The sequence below is a fragment of the Aethalodelphis obliquidens genome, unplaced genomic scaffold (genome assembly GCF_003676395.1).
Source record: "Aethalodelphis obliquidens isolate GAN/ISIS:26980383/991018 unplaced genomic scaffold, ASM367639v1 scaffold14, whole genome shotgun sequence".
Classification (NCBI taxonomy): Eukaryota; Metazoa; Chordata; class Mammalia; order Artiodactyla; family Delphinidae; genus Aethalodelphis; species Aethalodelphis obliquidens.
The window spans coordinates 28,180,384-28,199,635 of NW_020837958.1; the positions used below are offsets into that span (position 1 = coordinate 28,180,384).

The following is a 19,252-nucleotide window of genomic DNA, read 5'->3' on the forward strand; positions in this document are numbered from 1 at the left end:
GGGAGAGTTGTATGATTCCAGTGTCCAGGCTGATGGCTGATGCATAAAATCAGAGGGCACCTGATGTGAGGGGTCTTATGGCGACCAGACCTCCCCACCCACGTGGATCCAGAGCGTGGCTAGAAGCCTGGACTCGAGGGAGCCTCTCATGGCCTTTCGCGTTGATCACATTCGCCTTCATGAGCCTTGGAGCCACGCATGACTCTTTCCTACTCAAAATTTTCTAAGAATGTTCTCTTGGAAGTTCTTTCTGGGAGTGATTCTGTTAAGCTCATAGATGCAAAGATTTGTAGGGACAATTTTTAAGAATCTTTAGGCCAGTGTGTCTCAAACTGCCAATCACAACCTATCAGTGGGTCATGAAATCAGTATCATAGATCACAACCCGTAACTTTTTTAATGAAATAGAATAGAAAATATGAGACTGTATTCACATAGTAACAGTAAGCTTTGCTTGATGAAACCTTTGTTTTGGTCATGTATGGGGGTGTGTGTGTACTGATTCGTGATACAAAATGTGTTTCTTACTAGGAGTTGTGGTCAGAAAGGTTAAGTACCTCTCTCAAGTCCACAGAGTTTGTTAGAAATGAGTCAAAATACTGATTGGCTATGATAATAATAATGAAATTTAGATACATTTTGGCCACAATTACCCTGCCCACAAGGATCACGATTGGTATAAACGGCTTTTTGCCTGGATGATCCAGAGTCCCCTGGTACCCACATGGAACATAGTGCACTGATACTCACAAAATCACAGTGGCTTTTGAAACACCGTACAGGCTGATCTACAAGGTTCATTTCTTCTGCCAGAGAAACCACCCTGTTCCCCTGGCACCCACTCTGGCCCTGGGGACAGGTTGTCCAGGAAAGCTGCTTCCTGCATTCCCAAGCTGACCCCCTTGGCACTAATACACTTGTCAAGGTGCAGCTGTGGGGAGCAGGAATAATTCTGTTGCCATGGAAACCACTGGCCTTACCCTCTCCAGGAGCTCTTTAAATCCAAAGCCTGTGGTGGTTATCGGGGAGGGGACTGAAAGCGTGGAGTTTGGTCTTTCTGTTCCTTTGACTAGCTGTTCAAGTTGTTCGTCTGTGAAAGGGAACTAACACTGCTGCAGAGTGAGGCGGTGCGGCAAAGCAAATAGATAGATGCAGACATGAGGTGGACGATGCCCAGGATAACAGTAACCGTTCAGCATGCTCTGCTTAAGCATCTACATAAACGAGCTCATCCAGTCCTCACGACTGCTTGATGGGGTGGTACCCTTGTCTCCCCTCTTTACAGGTGAGAAACTGAGGCCTAGAGAGGTGAAGCTATTTGCCCACACTGTAGTAGGAGGTGGAGCTAGGATTCAGACCCAGGCTGAGCCCTGAGCTGCCCTCTTAACCATTTGGCTCTGCTCCCCTGCACAGGGACCTGCAGCAGCTGGACGACACCACCCAGCTCCCGCTGCTCTCGCACTTTGCCGAAACCGTGGAAGGTCTCACCACCATCCGGGCCTTCAGGTGCCAGATTCACCCTGGGCGGGTAGGGGGGTGGGGATGGAGCCAGGGTCACAGGTCATGAGATTCAATTCTCAGGGCTCTGCTTAGGAAAGCCCAGGACACATGTCTCCCACCCCCTCATCAGTCCCCAAGGCCAGTCCACCCAAGGTGTCAGGTCTAGTGGGCTCTAGCGGCATGATCCAGAGAGGAGAATCTCAGGCCTAGAGCCAAGCCCATGGCCTCTGTGAACTAAGGCAAAACATGAAAAGAGAAAAGGCTGGGACAGTTCCTCACAAATCAATGCTGGAAAGGCCCTTACATGGTGTGGGCCAGCCCTGAGGCCATCTTTCATTGAGACTCTCCTGTGAGCCAAACACTATGCTGAGTACTTTACCTGCCAGTCTCATTCATTCTGCGCTGCAATCTGAAACGGAAAGCTTGATTATTCCCAGTTCTCAGATAAGGAAATTGAGGCTCTCTGTAAGGTCCCACAAAGTACAGATTCGAACCTGCTTGTTCATTCAACAAACATTTACTGAGTGTTCACCAAGCCCCACGCCAGGCACTAAAAAGACAAAAATGAGTCAGATGAGCCCCTGCCCTGGAAGCATTTACAGTCCAGGCTTTGAGCAGGCCAGGGCAAACCCACGTGACAAGTACTCTGAAAGAAAGGGGGACACAGGCTCTGGGAACATAGAAGGGAGGCAGTCATGGAAGGCTTCATTGAGGAGGTGTCATTAGTGCTAGGACTCAAAGAGGAGATAAGACTTCACCAGGCTGGAGGAACTCTCCCAAAACTTCAGTTTCAGTTCCTCCAAAACTCCCACCATCCTCTTGCCACTCTGAGTTGTGATATTGGGCTTGACAGAAGCATCTGAGGCTGCCTTGGGAGTGGAGGGGGCTGTTGCTCCCCACCTCAGTCTCTGTCTGAAGTATTAGGGCATCTCTCCTCCAGATAGACAGGCCAGAGACCCCTGACCCAGATACTGGGGCTCTGGTCTCTAAGCCTCACCCAGAGAATGATTCTAGGTTATTTTTAGGATGGCACAGCTGTGCGGGGCATGACAGTAACCATGTGACACCAGCCTTGTGTCCAGTAACCCTAGGGCTCAAGGGCCAGCTGACAGGGTTTGAGGAGGCTTGCCTGCATCTCCTCCCTCCAACCCCCAAAGTCTAGCAGCTGCCCTGGGAGAGGTGCCCAGGCTCCTGGCACAGCACCGCAGCCCCAGTTCACTCTCTGGGGCATCTGGGGCCGATGGGAGGTCCTCTTTGGGGTCTTGTCCTAGTAAAGCAAAGCAAAGCAGAGCTCTGCCATGGCCTTGGCTCTGCTTCCTGGACATCCCCTGCCACTGTGCTGCCTGTGCTGTCTTCCCCACAGAAGCTCCCTGGAGCCTGGCATGACTCCAGGGTTTCCTTCCAGCCTCCTCCTCTTCTCAAGCCTGAACTCCCCAGTTCCTTCACCTTCCAGACCCCTCAACACTCCTGGGCCAACCTCTACTCTAAGTTTCGGTGATGCTCCTCTTAGAATTGATATCCTGGAGGCCTTTGGGCAGGGCCTGGGGCAGAGAGAGTGCGACTTTCCTAGAGTGGGCCAGACCCTTCAGTAGGATCTGAGTGTATGCCCACATCCTGCAACCAGTCTCAGACCAAGCCAGCGGTTAGCCAGAGAAACTGCTGCCTGGGAGGCCTCCCACACCCTGCACTGACACGGTCAATGAGTTTTAAATTTGAGTGAAGGACTTTTTACATCATCCCTGAATGTGTTGAATTCATTGGCTTTTTGCCCAGAGGCCTGTCCTGCTGAGAGCTACCTGGCATTTATTGGTTGTACACTTCCCACGTGCCAGGTATGTGTGTGGGCTATTACATTTAATCCTCGTAAGAGCCTCATGACATAGGCAGGAGAAGCCACGCTGTACAGCTGAGGCTGAGTATCCAGCCCAAGGTCACACAGACAGTGAGAGCTGGTGCTGGGCTGGGAACCAGGCCTGGCTGACCTTCCGGGTTTTTCTGGAGGCCCTGCTTTTTCCCAAGAAAAGTTTCAAGGGTGCCCAACACTGAATGGTTGTTTCAGTCCATGTAGGAACTATTACTATCCCCATTTTACTGGTGAGGAGACTGAGCCTTGGTCCTGAGGCACAGCCTGTAAGTAATAATTCTCAGACTCCAACCGGGGTCCACATGGCCCCAAACTGGGGCTCTTCCCACATTCCTTATACCGTCATACACCTACCACAGAAGCTCCCATCTCACACACACTCTCATGCACACCCACCCCTCAGGCCAGTCACACACCCCTCAGACTCCCCAGTCACTCACACATGCACTCACACATACATACACATCTACAACACCCACTTACTCACACAGACCCTCAGACCGATGGTTTCACACTCCCCTCAGACACATCACCCACACACACACATCGACCCTGTGGCTGGGCGATCACACCTCTCACAACTCAGAGACTTGCTTTGCTCTCCTCAGACACATGATTCAGACACAGGCCCTCCACCCAGAAAAAATCGAAGCAGAACAAACAGCTTCTGGGAGTGAAAAGCAAATGCCCACGAGATCCATCTTGAGTTCTTCTGAGTCCCCTCAGTTGTTTCCCTGAGAGCATATGCTGAGACAGCTTTCATTCATTCTTGCATTCACCATCAAACAAGTACACCTGCCCCCTCCTCTAGGCCTGGTGCAAAGTCTGAAGGGGTGGCCAAGGAGAGCGACACCAGGAGCCCAGGCTTGTCAGAGAGAAGAGGCAGATCCCTACAAAGTAACCCAAGGGAGAACGTGATGAGGGCACGAGGGCAGGAAAGAAGCCTCCAGAGTTCCTGGTACAGAGAGGTCCCATCTATCTTAGAGGGTCAGGGAAGGTTCATTCGTTTGATAGATATTTATTGACAGTGCCAGGTGCTGGGGATACATTAGTGACCAAAACAAACATGGTCTCCATCCTCATGGAGTTTACAGTCTAGTGAGGGAGATGGACACTAAACAGCTAGAGAAATTAACATATGAGCAGAGGTTATGAAATAAACAGGCTGCAGAGATGGAGAAAAAGAGGTCAGGAAAGGCCACTCTGAGGAGGTGCCACTTAAGGTAAAGCCTGAAAGTGGAGAGGAGTCAGCCTTGGGAAGAGCAGAGGAGAAAGCCTTCCAGGCAGAGGGAACAGCATGTTCAAAGGCCCTGGGGTGGGGAAGAACTTGGCATGGTCACAAAACTGAAAAAAGGCAAGTAAAGTAATAAATTACTTTACTGTAATTTCTGTGTCTGCAACACAGTGAGCAAGGGAATTTGTGGCATGGAAGGAGGTGGGTGAGGTTGGCAGGAGCTGGCTCACACAGGCTTCTGGCAAGGAGGTTGTTCTTTATCCGAAAAGTCATTCATATTCTTAGCAGGGGAGAGATAGGATGCAATTTATGACTTAGAAAGGTTATGCTGGCTGCTGTGTGGAGGGTAGACTGAAGGGAGATAGCAGGTAGACCTATCAGGAAGCTGATACAATAGTCCAAGTGAGTTTGCAGTGGGCAGGAAGCAGGCCAGAGGCAGGCAGAGGCCAGGGCTATTTTGGAGAAAGAAATAAGAGGACTGAGGGATTGGATGTGAATCCCGATGATTCCTGGGTTTCCAGCCTGAGCGCCTGGGTGGGTGGAGGTGCGCTTTATTGTAACAGGGAAGCCCTGCAGAGGAGAACAGGTCTTGGGGTGAAAACAAGTGTTTGAAGGAGGTGGCACCTTTGACAGGTTTGAATAAGCAGGAGGGAGCTGGGAAGGAGTTCCAGGAAGGAGTGGCATCCATAAGGTGGCAGAGGTGGCATGTCTGGGGGCTGCTGAGGCCCAGGCAGCCCCCTCTGCAGGTGAGGAAAGTCCCGGGGGCTACACAGACCAAGATTATTCCCCCTCACCCTCCCCATCCTCCCCCCAGGTACGAGGCCCGGTTCCAGCAGAAGCTCCTTGAATACACGGACTCCAACAACATCGCCTCCCTCTTCCTGACGGCCGCCAACAGGTGGCTCGAAGTTCGCATGGCAAGTGGCCCCCAGCTCCCCGCACCCCCAGGACAGGGGGTTCTCATAGGGCTGTGCAGCCAGAGCAAGGGCCAAACAGGGGCCGGAGGGTGGGAAGAGAGGACAGATACCGGCCTGGTGTGCATTCGGGGTGGGCATCGAGCCCTCCTGCTTCTCCCAACTCTGCTGGTCCTCCCCGTGTCTGACCTGAGCCCTCCCTTCCTTATATCACTGCCTGGACGCTTGTGTGTCTGAGGTGTGTGCCAAGAGCGAGAACAGTTGTGTGTTTAGCTGTGACAGGTGTGTCTGAAGTGGGTCATATGACAGGTGTGGGCCAGCTGGTGAGGCATGCGTGCTGGCCTTGGGGGCCGGGGGAGCAGAGCTGTGTGCATACGTTGTCTACTAGGGCTCCAGCCTTCACAGCCTCCTGTGTGTCTGATGATGTGTTGCGGGGCTGGGGTTGAGTCTCGGCTGAGCTGCTCTGTGCCCTGAAGGGAGTGAGGGGTAGGGGTGCTGTGCCTTCAGCCCCTGAGGGTCCAGGCCAGCTCCACTCCCTCTGCAGGAGTACATTGGTGCATGTGTGGTCCTCATCGCGGCCGTGACCTCCATCTCCAACTCCCTGCACAGGGAGCTCTCTGCCGGCCTGGTGGGCCTGGGCCTTACCTACGCCTTAATGGTGAGTGGCAGCAGGTGGGGCAGGGGAGGAGTCAGACACCAGCCCCTGGGGAAGCCCAGGGCACCTTCCCTGACTGAGGCGCTCCCAGGCCTTACCCCAAGCTATACCGAGTCTGATGCCAGAGGGACCATGTGGACAGGAGGGCTTACTGCAGGTCCCTGCCCCTTCACCCAGGCCTGGGCCCCAGGTGGGGGTGGGTGAGGATCCACACTCACTGTAACCTCCATGGAGGGCCCCCTGGACAGTCAGCGGTGGGCAGCAAAAGGCATCCTCAACTGTAAGAAGAGCCATCCTGGTGGCCAGGGACAGGACCAAGTGATCACTAACTGTGAACGGCTTGCTCCCCACAGGTGTCCAACTACCTCAATTGGATGGTGAGGAACCTGGCGGACATGGAGCTCCAGCTGGGAGCCGTGAAACGCATCCACGGGCTCCTGAACACTGAAGCAGAGCGCTACGAGGGGCTGCTGGGTGAGGGGCGCGGGAGGACTTCTGGGGAAAGGACCCAGCGTGGATGTGTGTTTGGGTTGAGGGGGACATGAGGAGCCTGGGGGCAGGAGGGCATGCCTGGATACCAGCTGTGGCCCACACCTGGCAGCTGACCCCCAGCCCGTCCCCCAGCACCATCACTGATCCCGAAGAACTGGCCAGACCAAGGGAAAATCCAGATCCAGAACCTGAGCGTGCGCTACGACAGCTCCCTGAAGCCAGTGCTGAAGCACGTCAACGCCCTCATCTCCCCAGGACAGAAGGTCAGGGGAGCGGGGAGGGCAGAGGGCTGGACCGCCTCACAGAGTCACCTCCTGGCCCTCAGGGCCCCCCAGTCTCCCAGGCCCGGGCCTCTCGCCTTCTCCTCCTGCTGCCCTCACTCACCCACCAAGGAGATGGACAGGACACCCCAGACTCCCCTGACTCAGAAGGGTTTTGTCAGGGCCCCCCACAAATGGTTAGGGGCTCTCCCAGGACACTGTACCCTGAACTTCAGAGCAGGGTCCTGGGGCAGAGAGTGAGGCCCTGTCCTGGGGAGGGAGCTCCTGTCTGGCACTCTGATCCGACTCTGACTGACTCCCCCCTCTCTCCCCCTCTGCTCCGACGCTGCCCCTCTCCTCCTGTCTCTTTGTCTCTGTCTCTCTCACTCTGTCATTGTCTGTGGCTGTCTGTCTCACTGTCTCTGACCTTTAGATGTACCTCTGTCCCTGCCTCTCTTATCCTTCTATATCACCACCTCTGTCTCCGTATCGGATGCGATGGGGTGAGAGGCGACTCCAGTTTAAGGTGGGGTACATCCTGTGCACTACGCTCAGCCACCCCTGTGCCCTCCCGCCACACCCAGGCACATAGAGAGACACCCGTGTCCCCAGCTCCTGCAGTCAGACATCTGCAGTCATGTACCACACCCAGCCAGCCAAGTAGGAGCCCCCTCTGGATCCACTGCAGGAAACAAGCCCAAACCCGGGCCCAGCCCTAGCTAAAGAGATGCTGGTCAGAACACCAGGACGAGAAGAGATGCTGGGGCTTCCCACACCTGCACAGCCCAGCACTAGAGGCTCCCAGACACCCCAGGTGCCCACAGCGTACCTGCTCCTCTCTTTCCAGATTGGGATCTGCGGCCGCACAGGCAGTGGGAAGTCCTCCTTCTCTCTTGCCTTCTTCCGCATGGTGGACATGTTCGAAGGTGAGCTGTGTGACGGGCACCCCTCATGTACCCACAGCCACCAGATGGGACCTCAGTCCTGGGTATGGTCAGACGTCACAGGAGGCCCAGCCATCACTGCCTTCCCCCGCATCCTCATTGGGACCCATGTTGCAGGCAGACCCTGTCCCCAGTGCCACCGTCTCCCCGCTCCTTGGTGCCCCACCTGTGACACTGTCTGCATGCAGGGCGCATCATCATCGATGGCATCGACATCGCCAAACTGCCGCTGCACACCCTGCGCTCGCGCCTTTCCATCATCCTGCAGGACCCCGTCCTCTTCAGCGGCACCATCCGGTGAGCCCCCTGACCCCCGCCACCAGGCCCACCCCAGCCCCAGGCCCGGCTCCGCTCCTCCAGATCTGGGGCATAGAGAGGAAGGGGTGGATGAGCCTCCCTGGGCCAGCAGCCCTGCTCTAGCTCTGGGCATGAAGGGCTGGCACGGGTTCGTTAAAGCTGCACCTCATGCCTTTCTCTTTTCCATTAGGCCTAGGCACTGGTAGGGGTCCCCCAACCCTCAAGCCTGGGATGCTTTCCTCCACCCACTGCCAGCACCTTGCTGCCCCCTCCCAGCCAGACCCCCAAGTCAATCAGTTCCCACTCACTGCTCCCTTCACCAGTCTCACCCTCTGTGCGTCCCCTGGGAATAGAGCCAGGCCCCTGCTCCCCTCTCTAAGGGCTTTGTGTGTCACCCTCCAGATTTAACCTGGACCCGGAGAAGAAGTGCTCTGACAGCACACTGTGGGAGGCCCTGGAGATAGCCCAGTTGAAGCTGGTGGTGAAGGCGCTGCCCGGAGGCCTCGGTAACTACTCCTGGCTGAGCACAGGCTGGGTACTAAAGGACGCTTGTGAGGGCTGGGAAGGGACAACTCACACCCGTGTCTTAGCTTTGCTCAGAGTTTAGAGTCTGGGGTCTGGCAGGATCCCAGAGACCATTAAGTTCTACTTCTCACTATATAGGAGCTCAGAGATGTCAAGTGATTTGTCCCAGGTCACACAACTGGTCAGTCAGGATTTGGCCTCTCCTACAGGGCACAGGGCTACAGTAAGGAGACAGAGCTTGCAAGTCCCCAATACCATGACGGTATATTCAGCCCTGCCCTCCATATCCACCTGCCTGCCCCGTTCTGCCCTGAGGGAGGAGAGGACTGACTGGAAACCACAGGCACAGGTCACTCATCGAGGCTACTGGGAAGACTGTGTCCCCACCCCGGGGGTCAGCAGAACCTTGGTGTATCTGTTGAAACCCCTGGACCTGGGGGCTGGCCAAGCCTTGGCTTCAGAAAATCACCCCACCAAGGCCTATACACATGCAGGACGGACACACTCTGTGCTCATGCGCCTCCCAGAACTGCCCAGGGCCACAGCCGTGCATAACTCCACGGAGTGCTCTTCTCTTTGTAACTCTAGCAGATGGCATCCGTGTTGTGTAAGGTGCAGCCACCCTGTGCACACCTGTACTCATGACACACACCTACATATTTACCCCTGTACACACATTTCCTGAAACCCCAAGCCACTCGGTCCCCTAAACTCACAACACAGAATTAACGCAGCCCTGCGCCCCCTTCCTGGGGCTGTTTCCAGATGCCATCATCACGGAAGGCGGGGAAAACTTCAGCCAGGGCCAGAGGCAGCTGTTCTGCTTGGCCCGGGCCTTTGTGAGGAAGACCAGCATCTTCATCATGGACGAAGCCACGGCTTCCATCGACATGGCCACGGTCGGTGCTGGGCACACCCATGGGGTGGGAGTCTTGGAGAGGGTTTCGGGGGTGTTAGGGAGAAGGTTGCACAAAATAGTCCTGAAACTCAAGTTGCCTTTAACATCAATAGTCATGTGGAGCAGAAAAGGCGACAGGCTGGGGGACCCTGATTCCAGCTAGTCTTAAGGCTGGAATATAACACATATACGCACAAGCTGCACACGGACCCACAAATTTCACACCCATCCCCACAACCCAGCACACCCAGACACACTCACGGCTCACACACATGCACACAGCTGAGCTCCCAACAGGCGGAACCCAGCCCCTGAACACTGGGAACCTGGTTGGTCCTATGGGGACTAGAGCCAGAGGGAGGGGGTGGGGCTAGGGTTGGGGTCAGATGGGAGCTGGGCCAGAAGCCAGGCCAGACCCCACCCACTGGGCAGGTGAGCCAACAGTTGCTGCTCCGACCTGGCAGGAGAACATCCTCCAGAAGGTGGTGATGACGGCCTTCGCAGACCGCACTGTGGTCACCATAGCGGTAAGGGGCCCATGATGGGGTGCAGGGGGGACACCCAGAGAGACAGCTGGCCTCCTGAGGCTGTCATCAGTGGGCAGCCTCTGGGCTCACCTGCGCCTGGTAATCAAGAGAGGACCCTGTGGCAGTGCAGGGCAAGGAGTCTGGCAGACTTGCAGCGAGCCTGGATTGCAGGATTTGGGGTGTAGGAGGGTTTGTGCCTGCACTTCCCTCAGACCTCCCCTCTTTCTCCAGGTTCCAAGGTCCGCTCCTGTCCCAAGGCCCTGTGAGCTAGGATAGGGTTACTTCTCCAGAGCAAATGGGAGATGGGGGCGTTGGGAGAATCTCTGAGTCTTGAAGCCTGGAGGTGGGGCAGAGCTGAGACCTGGTGAGGGAGAGGGTGGCATTAGCAGATGGAGGGTTTGGAGTTACAGCCACCCCGGGAAAGGGCAGTCACCGCAGAGATAAGACATTCTGGCCACATGCCCCCTCCTCCAAGCTGCAGGAGGGATGCCTCAGCTGCCCCCGCCCCCCCCCCCACACACCCTGACAGCCCCTCCTGCCCCGCCCAGCACCGCGTGCACACCATCCTGAGTGCAGACCTGGTGATCGTCCTGAAGCGCGGCGCCATCCTTGAGTTCGACAAGCCAGAGAAGCTGCTCAGCCAGAAGGACAGCGTCTTCGCCTCTTTTGTCCGTGCAGACAAGTGACCTACCAGAGCCCAAGTGCCATCCCATGCCCCACCCTGCCCCCACCTCCCGCCTGGGTTCTCTAACTGTAAAATCACTTGTAAATAAAGAGACTGGTTATTTCCTACCTGAGGCCGTGGGTCTGGTGGGCAGGGACTGGGGTGGACCGTGGGTCCCGTGGAAGCAGTCTGACTTTAGCATCAGGCAGACCTGACGAAGCTCTGTGAGTGTGGGCAAAAGCATGTTTCCTCACCTGTGACATGAGGGCTGTCTTAGTCTGCTAGGTCGTATTCGTCTGCTGCAACAAAATACCATAGCCTGGGTGGCTTAAACAGCAGAAATTTATTGCTGACAGTGCTGAAGGCTGGAAGTCCAAGATCAAAGTGTCGCGGGCTTGGTTTCTCCTGAGGTCTCTCTCCTCGGTTCCAGACAGCCATCTTCTAGCTGCGTCCTCATGCAGCCTTTCCTCTGTGTGCACACCCCTTTTATCTCTCTCCTCTCCTTATTAGGATACTAGACATATTGGATGAGGCTGCACTCCTATGACCTCATTTAAACTAAATTACCTCTTCACTGGCCCTATCACATTGCAGGGGCTCCAATATATGAATTTGGGGGGGAATGCAATTCAGTCCATAACAGAGTTATAGTATTTTTGTGATTATCTCATCAGATAAGGTAGCAGATCTGCATATATCTTGGTCCCTTTTCCTTCTCAGTTTAATTCTTGGATTAAAACTGTGGGTCCCCAGGTACCCCGGATTAGCATTATTTACATTGCAAATGACAGGAACCCAACTCAAAGTGGCTTAAACAGTGGAATTTATTATCCTATGTGATTGAGAAGACCAGGAGGTTACTACTTGAAGCACGGCTAGATCCAGGTGTTTGACATCAGGGGTGACGAATTCCATCTTCCTCTCCCTCCCCCATGACAGATGGCCACTAGCACCTCCAGCTTACATCCTACCCCTCTGCAAAAGAGAGGGGCCTGAATCACATGTCCCCATCTCCATCCCACACATAGGGACATTCAGAAGTGGGAGAAGGGCGGCCCTTCAGAGAGAAAGCACAGTACATATGCCACAAGTCGGCCAGGTAGTGACTGGGACATACTGGGGCCCAGACACTGGGGAGACTAAAAAACAGCTGTCCTCAGACTCCACGTGCATCATGAGACATGAGTGTATACCTGTCCCACCAAGAAAGGAAGGTGCTTGTTTGCGTATCATTTTATTATCATTTACACGTTGCCTTCAGTACCGGCTGTACCAGGCCCTTGGGGTGCAGACCCAGGAGTCTTGGGCCTTCATCCTTGTTGTATGCAAGGGGGTCAGAGTCATACGGTGCAAAGAAAATCCACCAGTCATTGGAGAGGGGTCCAGCACAGACCCTTCTGGCTGTTCCAGGAGCCAGAGGAGCTCAGGAAAGGAGAGCTCTGTGAGGCCTGGCAGGCTCCTGGGAGAGGCAGGATTTAAGTTGGGCATGGGAAGGGTGAGAATTAGATAAGCAGAGAGCCTTGAATGCCAGGACAAGGAGTCTGGGACATGCCTATGCACAAAAGGGAAGTGGAGAAGGTTTCTGAATGCGAAAGGGACCTGACAAGTGCAGTGTTTGGGGGAGATGAGTATGAGGAGGTGCAGGACGGAGCAGAGCAGGAGGCTGAGCCCTTTTGGTGGGGGGCTCGCCTTCCTGGCAAGCGAGGCCTCAGGGTCACGCTGTGAGGCAAGTCCTAGCCTTTCCAGCTCTGAGATGCCTCTGGGGGCCCGGCACTCCCTCCACCGTTGGGCCTCCCAGGAGCAGAGCCTAAGGAGGGAAAAGAGGATTCCCACCCCCATGCCTACGACCAGCCAAGGGATTAAAGGGAAGTAGCAAGGGCACAGGGGCACGTCACAGCTCACACTGAAGTCTTGCAGAGATGCCTCAGGCCATTCTAGCCCAAATTCCTCTATAGCACCCCTGATGGTGTGCCAGCCTCGACTTGGATACCCCATAGATGAGGGTCATCTCTGGTAATTAGAAATGACTCTTCCATACGTGAAATCAAAGCCTGCCTCTGTTCCACTCAGTGTCTATACTGGTTTATACTTTGGACCACACAAAATAGTCCATCCTCCTTGGACCTCAGGGGTTTCTGCGATAGTATCTGAACTCCCTGGGAAGACTCTCCAAGGTTCCTTTTCTGATGGCTGAGCAGCCGTAGTTGCCCCAGAGTTTTCCTGTGTAACTCTGTCTCCTTGAGCTGCCCTCTCTGCTCACCCTATTTTCCTTTCCCCACCCTAAGCACTGCATCTCTGGCAGTACAGCCCAAGATCTACCATGAGTAGTAGAGGGGGCCCAAGCCACAGGACAATACTAGGTTGATGCCTGCAGTAGAAACACCACTCCTCTTCAGGCCAAGAGCTTAGGACCCCCAGTGACCAAGCTAGCCCTGACACAGCTCCTCAGGCTGCAGGTATAAGGAGGTGTAAAGCAAGTGCCAGTAGCTCAAACCCCCTTTAAAATGCAGGGGTGGGGCTTCCCTGGTGGCGCAGTGGTTAAGAATCCGCCCGCCAAAGCAGGGGACACGGGTTGGAGCCCTGGTCTGGGAAGATCCCACATGCCGCGGAGCAACTAAGCCTGTGCACCACAACTACTGAGCCTGTACTCTAGAGCCTGCGAGCCACAACTACTGAACCCGTGTGCCACAACTACTGAAGCCCAAGTGCCTAGAGCCCATGCTCCACGGGCCACCACAATGAGAAGCCTGCGCACCTCAACGAAGAGGAGCCCCCATTCACTGCAACTAGAGAAAGCCCACGAACAGCAACGAGACCCAACACAGCCAAAAATAAACAAATATATTTTAAAATTTTTTTAATAAATAAATAATAAAATAAGATATAATAAAATGCAGGGGTGGGATTGAAAGTGTGGGTCATGATTGAGAAGATGCAACCACCCAGGCTTCTGGGCTGCAGCATCCAGCATCCCCTGTAGTGGGTGTTAAACTATGTTTCTACACCTACTAAGGTACATCTCCACGCCCCACCCCCAGGAAGTCCGTGGCTTTCATCAGGCCCTCAAAGGATTCGTGACTCTGAAAATACTAAAATCATCGCCATAGAAAAGAAGCGGTCAGTTAGGATTCCTCGGGCCACCTAATCTCCCCGCCCCAACCCCAGTCACCAGGTTGGTGACACAGCTCCTCGGTACCTCCTTTTGCTGGGAACCCACAAAGCCCAGGCGGATACTGACCCAACCCAGGATGGGAAAATTGCGGTGGGACCAGGGAGACAGGGCATCGGTCCCCAGAATGGGAGGGCGGGTCACGACTCCCTTCACCCCGCCCCCGTCCCGCCCTGCCCCGCCCCGCCCTAATTTCGTAGCGTGTGGGCTGGGAGGAACCTCTTTAGTCCATCTGATTGGGCAAACTCCCAAGGCCAGACGAAGCGAGCCGGGAGAAGGAAGACGGTGGGAGGTGAATGGCGAGGGGCGGGGCTTGAGCTTGTGCCCGCCAGCCCTCCAGCCCAGGAATAGGTCGGGCTCCCCCTGGCGGCCCCCGGCCCCCGCTCCACGCCTCCGGCGTTCGGTGTCCTCAATTCTCCACCCCACCTAGCACAGGTCGGCCTCCGCGGGCCGATTGACACACAGAAGGACCGGAGGACGGCCCTCCGCGAGCGCCCGGGCAGCAGGAGGGGGCGGGGAGGCGAGGACTGCGGCTTGATGAGCAGGAGCAGGTGCCGCGGCGAGGAGCGCGGGGTGGGGGCAGGGACGGAGCGGCGGGCGGGGTCGCTGCGCCGGCGTGCGTGCTGCCGGCGCGGAGCCGGGAGGCCGCGGCTTAGAGTGGGCCCCGCCAGCCAGGTCGCGCTGGGGGCGAGGGGATCAGGAGTGGAGCTGGGTGGAGTGGTGACTCTGGAGGGCGGAGGATCCCAAGGAGACAGAGAGGACGAGAGCTAGAGGGAGATCGGAGAGCGGCGAGAGCGCTACGGAGGGTGGGTTAGGAAAGAGGTACCTGGAGGTGAGACGGTATGAAACTGGAGCTTGGAGGGGAGCCCGGGGCCGAAATGGGTGAGGCGGGAAACACGGTGCGGGTTGTATGGGGTGTGGTCGGTTGGTAAGATCCGGAGGTGTGACGTTCCCAGGTGGGAGAGGTGGGTTGAGAAAGAAGGCTGAGTGGGGAGAAGGGTCCTAGGGAGACGCCCAGGGGTGGTCAGCGAGTGGAGGAGAGCTGAGCTGGGATCCAGAGCCAGGTGGGGAACAGGCAGAGTAGGGGGTTCAGTAGGCAGTGGGCAGGTGGGCTGAGGTGTGAGGCTGGTATAAAGTGAAGGAGGGGCCAGGTGGAGCTGAGGATGAGTCTAGCTGGGGAGGCATCTCAGAAGTGAGGCCGGTGCAGACTTAGGGTGGTCCCAGGGCAGAAACCCCAAAGTAGGTTGAAGCCTCAGTCAGGTGGTTGCTCCTCCCCCATGGGGGAGACCTCTCCCTGGTGGTCGCTGGAGCCATGCTGTCCCGCAAAGGCATCATCCCTGAGGAGTATGTGCTGACGCGGCTAGCAGAGGACCCGACAGAGCCCCGGTACCGTGCCCGTGAGCGGAGAGCCCGTTTCGTGTCCAAGAATGGCAACTGCAACGTGGCCCACAAGAACATCCGGGAGCAAGGTCGCTTCCTGCAGGACGTGTTCACCACGCTGGTGGACCTCAAGTGGCCATACACGCTGCTCATCTTCACCATGTCCTTCCTGTGCAGCTGGCTGCTCTTTGCCATGGTCTGGTGGCTCATCGCCTTCGCCCACGGTGACCTGGCCCCTGGTGAGGGTGCTGCTGTGCCCTGCGTCACCAGCATCCACTCCTTTTCATCTGCCTTCCTTTTCTCCATTGAGGTGCAGGTGACCATCGGTTTCGGCGGGCGCATGGTGACCGAGGAGTGCCCTCTGGCCATCCTGATCCTCATTGTGCAGAACATCGTGGGGCTCATGATCAATGCCATCATGCTGGGCTGCATCTTCATGAAGACGGCCCAGGCCCACCGGCGGGCTGAGACCCTCATCTTCAGCAAGCATGCGGTCATCGCCCTGCGCCACAGCCGCCTCTGCTTCATGCTGCGCGTAGGCGACCTCCGCAAGAGCATGATCATCAGCGCCACCATCCACATGCAGGTGGTGCGCAAGACCACCAGCCCTGAGGGCGAGGTGGTACCCCTCCACCAGGTGGACATCCCCATGGAGAATGGTGTGGGTGGCAATAACATCTTCCTGGTGGCTCCCCTCATCATCTACCACGTCATTGACGCCAACAGCCCGCTCTATGACCTGGCGCCCTGCGACCTGCACCACCATCAGGACCTTGAGATCATCGTCATCCTGGAAGGTGTGGTGGAAACCACGGGCATCACCACCCAGGCCCGCACCTCTTACCTGGCCGACGAGATCCTGTGGGGCCAGCGCTTTGTACCCATCGTGGCCGAGGAGGATGGCCGCTACTCTGTGGACTACTCCAAGTTTGGCAATACCATCAAAGTGCCCACGCCGCTCTGCACGGCCCGCCAGCTGGATGAGGACCCCAGCCTGCTGGATGTCCTGACCCTCGCCCGCGGGCCCCTGCGCAAGCGCAGCGTGGCCGTGGCCAAGGCCAAGGCCAAGTTCAGCATCTCTCCAGATTCCCTGTCCTGAGCCCTGCTCCCTTGGGCCCCCTTCCTCATGTGCGTGCAGGCCAGTGTGGCATGGTATGTAGACTGGACGTAGTGCGGGCCCCTCGGCCAGGCCAGGACCTGTTAAGAGGCTGGGCCCTCCTCATCTCAACCTCCCTGCCTGCTGCTCGCCCAGGGTGTTGCAAGGCACTTGTCGCTACTCTATTTCTGGCCTCAGCAGGAGCCTGTACCGGGTTATTTTTGTCCCTGCTCCTCCCGGCCCCAACTCAGGACTGGCTTTCCCCCCGACCCTGCCCCAGGCTAGGGGAGCTGTGGGAAGTGTCAGGCCCTAAAGCTGGGACTCCATCTAGTCCTCGGCCCCCACGACCGACCGGCTGCAAGCTGGATGGGTGGCTGGGGAAGAACAGTCCCCAGATGGGAGGCCTGCTGCTCTGTTTCTGTGGCCCTGAGAGATGCCTGTGCTGAGGCCCCAGCCCCTACTTGGTCCCTGAAAAGGTGATGGCCAAAAGGGTGGGCCTGGCCTGCTGGGGAGGGCAGGCAATGAGGGAACACAGTCTAGCTGGAGGGCTGGAGATGTGGAGCCTCCCTGGGGCGGGCTTGGCAGAGAGGAAATGGCACCGGGAGGCTTACCTTGCTGAGCCCTGCCCAGGCACGGGGAAGGGGAGACGGGCCCCTTACCCCTGACCCCAAGGCTTCTTCAGCGGGGGCTCCAGGGGCTGGGGCTGCTGCACCTGCCTACTTCCATTCTGTCCCCGGCCCTGGGAGGCTGGAGTGGGCTGGGGTGGACCCTGGCATGCCAAGCTGAAAGAGGCTGGGGAGAGACTGGGGTCCTGGGCCCACCACGCTTGGCAGGCCTCAGACTGTACCCTGGCCTGGCTCCCCCCCACCCAGTGGCTGCCACTCACTTTGTCCAGAGGGTGGCCATGGAGGGCCTTTGGGTTGCTAGAAAAGGAGATGTTGGAAAGCTCAGGATGGAGTGGGTGTGTGAGGTCCCTGAGGCACAAAGGCCCTTGGTCCTGACAGGCTTGACCCCCAAGCCGGACTCTTGGAGCAGTGCTGTGTGTACTTGCCCAGAATTCTGCCTTCTCCATTGTCAATAAAGCCTCCCCCTTCATGACCTAAACTCTGGGCTGTTCTTGCTGGTGGGCAGGGAGAGCAGGGGCTGGCAGCTGCCAGCCTACATCTCAGAGGCGCCATGGACCCCAGCTGGGAGGCCAGGAAAGGGACCTGGGGCTGGCCCTCTTCCCCTAGTTCAGAGACTTCCCCTTCCTGCCTTTGGTAGCCCAGCCCTACAAGACCGTCTGACCGTCTCCGTTGGGCACCCATCAGGCTTATAGCCCTGAGCCCTGCCTCCACTCCCAGGGGGCTGATGGAAGGCCGAGGGGCTCAGGAGAGAGGCGGGTATGTCACAGGCATTAGTGTGGCAATTGGAGCGTTAGCTCTCAAAACAGTTGCTTGAGTTCTAAGACCTTGGTCACATAACTTAACCTCTCTGTGCCTCAGTTGCCTCATCTATAAAGTGGGGATACTACAAGTACCTACCTCATAGAATTGTTGGAGTAAGTGAAAAGCGTTATGTCAAATGCTTGAGTGCCTCGTCCATAAGTGCTCAATAAATGTTAACTGTTGAGACTGCTATTCAATCAGCCACGTGGTGAGACAACTGAGCAAGCAAATGCTGAGAGAAGGTGCTATTATATGTCCCCTGGTGATGCGTTTCTCTGCCTGGTCTTACTTTCTACACAATGTCCCCTCCCAGCTCAGACCCCGATGACAGGGGCTGTGACTGCAACTGTTACCTGGGCTTCTTGTCTCCATCTCATCCTCTGCACACCATCTGCCATGTAGCCACCAGAGTGGTCTTATTAAAAGACATCATTCTCTCCAACGTCAAGTGCCTCCAGTAGTTCCTCATCACCTTCTGGTCAAGGCTAGACCTGTGACCAGTCATTTCAGGCTTTGCCTGCTTTCCAGCCTTACAGCTTACTGTTCTCTGGCCAGGACACTGTGCAACCACCCGTCCCGCTGGCAGCCTCAGCATCCCCTCCTTGTATTTATCTTCCTACATCTGAGCTTTTGCTTGTTTATTCCCTTTGCCTGGAATGCCCAGGCCTCATCTCTACCTGTTGAAATCCATTAAGGTCCAAGCCAAATGATGCCTCCTTGAAGCCTCCCCTGATTCCTCTAGAAAGCGATGGTCCCTTCCCTTCCTCTGTGCTTGTGGGCATTCTACTTTTGCCTGTGTTTATGGGTCCGTCTCCCCATCCCCAAGTCCATGGCTCCTTGAGTTCAGGGACTGTGCCTGACTCAGCACTGTGACTGGCCCTGAGTAAGTGCTGAATGAATGAATGAATGGTGGATAATGTACAGGACAAGCCAAGGTCAATGCTGCAGTTTGAGGCCTGCAGAGGGCTTTGGCTGGATCAGTGAGAGTTTGTCCCAGGCTACTCCAGAGGCAGGCCTGAATGGCCAGGAAGCTGCTGGTCGAAGCTCTAAGATGCCCCCTCTCTGCACCCACAGACCCCCCAACATTGATTCTTTGCTGAGCTGACCTGTTTCTGGCTTAGAGGAAGAAGGGATGAGAAGCTCCTCAGAGCTGGCCCAGAGTTCTGGGGACAGTGCCTGGCTCTTGGGACTCAGCTTGACCGTCCTTAAGACCAGAGCAGGAGACCAGACTCACTAATGAGAAGCCCCTGGGCAGCACCTTCTCTGGGGACCATCCAGAGTAACCTTCCTCCACTCCCTCATGCACCTTAAACAGCTGGTGACAGTGAACCGGCAGAACTGAGGGCTCAGCGCCACCTGCTGACCACAGACAAGACCTACTTGATCCCCAAAACTCAGAACCACTG

General features: G+C 56.3%; 2 protein-coding genes across 11 annotated transcripts in view; both read left to right on the plus strand.

Moving 5' to 3' along the window:
* Positions 1 to 11,018, plus strand: part of ABCC8 (ATP binding cassette subfamily C member 8) — a 75,897-nt gene extending 64,879 nt beyond the window's left edge. For 7 of the 10 annotated variants that reach the window (XM_027115278.1, XM_027115271.1, XM_027115272.1 and 4 more), the window contains 11 exons: positions 1,414 to 1,506; positions 5,413 to 5,515; positions 6,057 to 6,170; positions 6,521 to 6,641; positions 6,792 to 6,922; positions 7,767 to 7,845; positions 8,052 to 8,160; positions 8,563 to 8,666; positions 9,451 to 9,584; positions 10,048 to 10,110; positions 10,659 to 10,796. In XM_027115278.1, the coding sequence (XP_026971079.1) occupies positions 1,414 to 1,506; positions 5,413 to 5,515; positions 6,057 to 6,170; positions 6,521 to 6,641; positions 6,792 to 6,922; positions 7,767 to 7,845; positions 8,052 to 8,160; positions 8,563 to 8,666; positions 9,451 to 9,584; positions 10,048 to 10,110; positions 10,659 to 10,796 (1,189 nt within the window). Of the gene's footprint in view, positions 1 to 1,413; positions 1,507 to 5,412; positions 5,516 to 6,056; positions 6,171 to 6,520; positions 6,642 to 6,768; positions 6,923 to 7,766; positions 7,846 to 7,980; positions 8,161 to 8,562; positions 8,667 to 9,450; positions 9,585 to 10,047; positions 10,111 to 10,658 lie in introns of those variants that run through there. The other 3 variants (XM_027115270.1, XM_027115275.1, XM_027115279.1) reach the window with 3 other exon arrangements.
* Positions 11,019 to 13,596: 2,578 nt separating this feature from the next.
* KCNJ11 (potassium inwardly rectifying channel subfamily J member 11) lies at positions 13,597 to 18,030 on the plus strand. The gene has a single exon (XM_027115280.1). The coding sequence runs from the start codon at positions 15,256 to 15,258 to the stop codon at positions 16,420 to 16,422; it is 1,167 nt and encodes a 388-aa protein (XP_026971081.1). The 5' UTR covers positions 13,597 to 15,255; the 3' UTR covers positions 16,423 to 18,030.
* Positions 18,031 to 19,252: the final 1,222 nt, after the last annotated feature.